The sequence below is a fragment of the Lipophrys pholis genome (assembly GCF_963383615.2).
Source record: "Lipophrys pholis genome assembly, chromosome: 17".
In the NCBI taxonomy this organism is placed as follows: domain Eukaryota; kingdom Metazoa; phylum Chordata; class Actinopteri; order Blenniiformes; family Blenniidae; genus Lipophrys; species Lipophrys pholis.
Window position 1 is genome coordinate 22,747,373 of NC_137643.1, and position 5,284 is coordinate 22,752,656.

Here is a 5,284-nt window from a genome sequence, read left to right on the forward strand (position 1 = left end):
AGTCGTAAAGGAAAAGTATAAATCATGGAGCGGTGTGTCTGTTTGTCTCCCGCTCTGATTGTCACTCCACTCGAGACGTTTCCATTCACTGCCCAGACCGGTGCAGACTGAGGACGGGTGTGTTTCTACATGAGTGGCCGACCGTCTACGTTCCAAAAGCAAAGTAAGTCATCATGTCTGCACCGAGAAAGAGAAACGCCGCGTTATTGAAAGCTCTTAAGGTCAAACTCAATCTCCACCCCGGCAGCAAGGTGGGACATTTTTTTATAAAGTTTTTTCAGAAAGCAACCCATCAGGGAAGAGTCGTCTCTTGTTGTGCACAACTCCAAACTTTTTTGCAAATGAGGAATTTCTTAGTAGAAAACCTTTTTTATCCCGTCTGATGGTGTGCTGCGGTATCTCGAGCGCGCTTTCCCCGGAATGTTTTAGGTGGCCCTCCATCAGCTCTCTGACGGTGTCAAAATTGATCCGCTCCCAATATTCCCTACTCTGCGTTATACCTTTCACCCGCATCACCCCCTTCTTCTGATTTCTGGTCTGGTAGGCGTGACTCTTGGGACCTGCAGCAACAAATTCCTGGATTGTGTCACCCGACAATTCATCGGTCAAATCCCCCAGATAATTACCCAACTCCAGTGGTGTCTCTCCATCCTTCACCACGTAGATCAGGCTGTCCGTGTTCGTGCAAAGAACCCTGTCCTGCAGTCTCTCGAGATAACCATACAACTTCAGGCGAACGTACGCCGTCGTGAAGGCTGCATTGAAAAGGTTATCTGTGTAGTTATGGGGTACAATGCAACGGCTGTTGTAACTCCACTGAACCACGGCAGTGTCATCGTTCATTAAAGTAAAGTAGCTGACGTGATACTTTCCCAAGAACCTGTCGCTGAAAAATTCCTCAGGATCACTGACGAGGCTGGTCTGAGACGAATTGCTCCTCTGAGCAAACTTACCCCAGAAACTGTTGAGACAGAGATTTGTGACTTGACGCTTGGCAGGATTCATCTCAATCTTGTCAAGCTCGAGCTGAATGCCCTGTCTGAGTCTGTACTCCCGGATGTTCCTGTCCCTGCTCTCCTCATCGGTTGCTTCTAGCGGATAGCCAGAAGCTTCCTGGTTACCTTTCAGGAAAATGTGGATGTACCCGACAAAGATGGAGTCGCTGCGCTTCTAAAAGTGCCAAACTTCTGTGATTATAGCAATTCTGTATCCGAGCTCTAACGCTTTGTTGAACTCGACTCTGGTCGACCCAGACCACCGTCAGTGCCCGGGCTTTATCATCATGACCGCAAGGACCGGTCTGATTATTTATCTCAGCGCAGGTGCGACAAAGAGTGAACAGCGTGTTCACTCTTTGTCGCACCTGCGCCATTTGAGGATTTATATGGGAGCACAGGATGATAGAGGCCACGTGGAGGATACATCAGCGCTCCAAGTAGCCCAAAGTACTTTTGTGGGCTGTCAAAATCCGTGTAGATGATGGTGAGGTGAGCGAATGGATAAGGGAAGCTGCAGTTTACGTATGGATACAGAGAGGTGACATCCACGTATCGCACAGATTCTGCGGGCCCCGCAGAATATCTCAGCATCATGGCACTTGTCCTGCCTTCAAAAAGAGCCTGACGAGGGCAGAGAGGAACGGGAAAATCAAATTCCTTTAGAAAGCCACTCACTCTGGGGTCGGACCTTTTCAGCTCGGTCCATTCATGCTCCCACACAACAACGGTCTGTACCCTGGAAACAGATCACAACTTTGGAAGCTTCTTCTGAGAAACTGAATACAGCTCCTCAAAGGTAGAACCAGTCAGAGGGTTGGTCTCGTGAGACAGAAAACAGGTCGGACCACCGTCGAAAAAACAACCCTGAAACTCCCAAGCGTACTTGACACCGTCAATCTGTGCATAACCGTTGACAAAATATGGGCCTATCTGCTCCTCACCTCTGTTCAGGGGATGTTGAATGAAAACGTTAGAGGTGCGCGCTACCCACTCTAACCACTGGATGGAGGCATTGGAGTAAGTTTTGATTTGAAGTCTGGTCGGGTGATGCAATGGCGAGCTTGTTTGGAGGCAGTAAACTTGTGAGGAAAACTTTCATGCAGGCGGATGCGATTGTTGTGTGGCTGAAGGGTTCGACGCCCGTGTTGGCTAGAAATTGATGTTCTGAATCGGACACGGCCTTCAGAGAGAATCTTTAAATCGTTTCTACAGAAGTACAGAGTCTCCTTCTTAAAGTTGAACACACCTCGGGAGGCTGTTCTGTACCCCTCACTAAACTCTGTCTGCCCGGTAAGTGACATGCGATCTACACCACAATCGGACGGGTGAGGGTAGGACCCGACGTATTTTGAACGGCTTGCTGAGCTGAATTTGTGAGAAGAAGTGACCCTTGGATAGATCATCAAACCCCAGCGCTTTAGGCATACTGCAGAGACGCATGCCAAGAAACGACAGAGAGTCTATGAATCTCAGCTGATAATCTGATTCTGTCAAACACAGAAGTGTACCACCTTGCATGATGAGAGACGAGTTGATTCCTAATTTTAGCATAGCATTAGCAGTCAGGTAGCTGTCAAATGACAGAGCAGCGCTCAATGGGAGTCTTGCTCCAGGACACCCAGTCCTGTGGTATGGACCACTGCACCACCTTGCGGCTCTTGGGGTGGCAGGGTTTAAATGGCTTTCCTTAAAGACTACATTTCTGTTAGCGATAACCATCTGCTACGAAAGTAAGTGAACTCCCTGCACTTTCAGTTCACAGCGACTGCTGCAGGGTCTTGCTGGGGGGTTCGGGCGTGATTCTCCATCCCAACCCAGCGTTTCTGCCTCAGGTTATATCCAAATTCCACCTGTCCAAGTCAATTGAGCTGCACTCTCTTGCCAACTTTGAGGGAGACCAGGAGGACCGGCGACTGTCGATGCTATGCCCAGTTAGGATTTGGCGTTGCTTCGGCAGGGCAGCAGTCGAACTGTTTGCTTCAAGGGAGTCGACACATTACCATCTCTTTTTCTGTCTCAGGAAGTATTTGGTTAAATCTCTTCTAAAACATGTAGTGTTGTGGTGTGATCGGGTTAAATCTCTTCAAAACATATAGAGTCAAAGTGTTGAAATGGATAAATCTCATGAAAACATGTAGTCAAATAGTATTATTCGCTAAAACTGTTCATATTTAAAGTGTTAGAACTGTTCAAACTTTTCAAAACATGTCGATTAAAAGTGATGAAGTGGTTAAAACTCTTGAAATAATGTGGATTCAAAGCATGAACTGGATAAATCTCTTGAAAATATCTAGATCCAAAGGGTTCAAATGGTCAGAACTCTTCTGATTCAAATTGTTGAATAGGTTAAAACTCTTCACATTCAAAGTGTTGAAATGGAAAAACTCCTCAAATCGTGACGTCTTATGGTGTGAACTGGTTAAATCACTTGAAAACATATAAAGTGTTGAAAATGTTATGTGTCTTGAAAACATGGAGATGCCAAAGGTTCACCAGAAATTTCATCGCATACATTAAAATCTAATTTGATCCTCAGAAATCTCAACTTTAAACTCATGTTTACGTGTCTTTGCATCCCTTCCTTCTCTCACTCAGTGTGTGTTCATGGTCCGACCTTGGTGCACGCCGGCGTATTTCCCATCGCGGCAGGTTGTCATCACGTTGTCATCAAATCTGAAGTTTCCATGTTTATAGTCCAATATACCGCCTCCCCAGCCTCTTCCTCCCTCCACCACCTCCTCCTTCTGGGTGCGGCTCTCTCTCTCTCTCTCTCCGTTTCACCGCATGTTCACCACTGCCACAACACCTCTTTCCTGCCAATATGCCTCAACAAGGCAGAAAAGACAGTATCGCCAAACATGTCAAAAAATCTGGCTCAAGTAACCAGAGTAGAGATCGGAGCTGTGGATAGGAGCGGCGTTGCCTCTCAAAGAAAAAGAAAAAGAAAACAAAAATTTGTATTTATCTTTTTATTTCTCTATCAATGCAATAGGTCAACCACCAACATGCCCTCCTCAGGCAGTGTGCCTCCGTGCTTGTTTTCATTCAGCGTCCTGGGCTCAACAGCAGTTTGATAAGGAGGAGCTGTGGAGGGAACTCACCTTCTCTGCTTCATTTATTCCTCCCAATTATTTTAGTCAGCAATCTATCTCTTTTATTTAATTTTTTAGTTAAAATTTCATATAAATTGTTGAGTTTATTACCACTATGGTTAACACTAAAATAGTCTCGAACCAAGTTTATTACTCAGCTGGAAATCACACTCAGCATCTCGTCTGGAGCACGTTTTGGGCCAAAACTGATGAGAAAAAAAAACAAACATGTCGATCCAATGAATAAAACAGGTTGAAACAGGTTGAAACTGGTAAGTCCATCATGTTTAAACTTTAACAGTGAAAGTACAACCAGTTTCTGATGAAATACAGTCTTTATTCCAAAATCGCACTCGTCTGGAGCACATTTTGGGCCACAACTGATGAAAGTTAAAAAAAAGAGTCAATCCAGTGACTGAAAGAAGTTGAAATTGATTGAAAATGCCTAATCCATCATGTTTAACACACTAAACTCTACTCATGTCAATTTGTCTGAGGGTTTGCCCCTACCACGTATTGCCAAGTTTCAGTAAAGACAGCAAGAAGACGAGAATCTAGATCTCTTCATCATGGAAGACAAAAAACTGTTCCCACAACGAAAAGGCCCTCACTCATATTTTATTGTTCACTGCAAAAAAACAAAAAATGAAAAGGAAGAAATCTGTGATGTGTCGAGGATCATGTAACAGGTGAACAACATGAAACAGGCTCAGGGTTCAGGATTGCCTCTTTATTTCCTGTTTGTGACACATGTGGAGCTTTCCTGCCGGTTCCTCTCAGGACTCTTCAGCTTTCACCTCAGGAGCAGATTTCTTATGGCAAAAATCTGTGAGGACAGAAAATCAGAGGAATTTGACGTCTGTGAAAATCATGTGAGTCTCATTTCTACACCCAACACAGGAATCAGCTTCCAGCTCCTGGTTCTTATTGAGGAACGCTTCTCTGTCTGATAGGCCTGGGGACTCTCACTGTAGTGTGCTGTGGTGTCTAACTGTAGTGTCCTCTGGTGGTGTCTCACTGTAGTGTCCTCTGGTGGTGTCTCACTGTAGTGTACTGTGGTGTCTCATTGTAGTGTCCTCTGGTGGTGTCTCACTGTAGTGTCATCTGGTGGTGTCTCACTGTAGTGTGCTGTGGTGTCTCATTGTAGTGTCCTCTGGTGGTGTCTCACTGTAGTGTGCTGTGGCATCTCACTGT

The 5,284-nt window shown here is 45.4% G+C and overlaps 1 protein-coding gene across 1 annotated transcript in view; it reads right to left on the bottom strand.

The window, feature by feature from the left end:
- Positions 1-4,692: 4,692 nt before the first annotated feature.
- Positions 4,693-5,284, bottom strand: part of LOC308123145 (saxitoxin and tetrodotoxin-binding protein 1-like) — a 3,895-nt gene continuing 3,303 nt past the window's right edge. Inside the window, exon 6 of the mRNA XM_080485470.1 lies at positions 4,693-4,916. Within this exon, the coding sequence (XP_080341596.1) occupies positions 4,867-4,916 (50 nt within the window). The 3' untranslated portion in view covers positions 4,693-4,866. The remainder of the gene's footprint in view (positions 4,917-5,284) is intronic.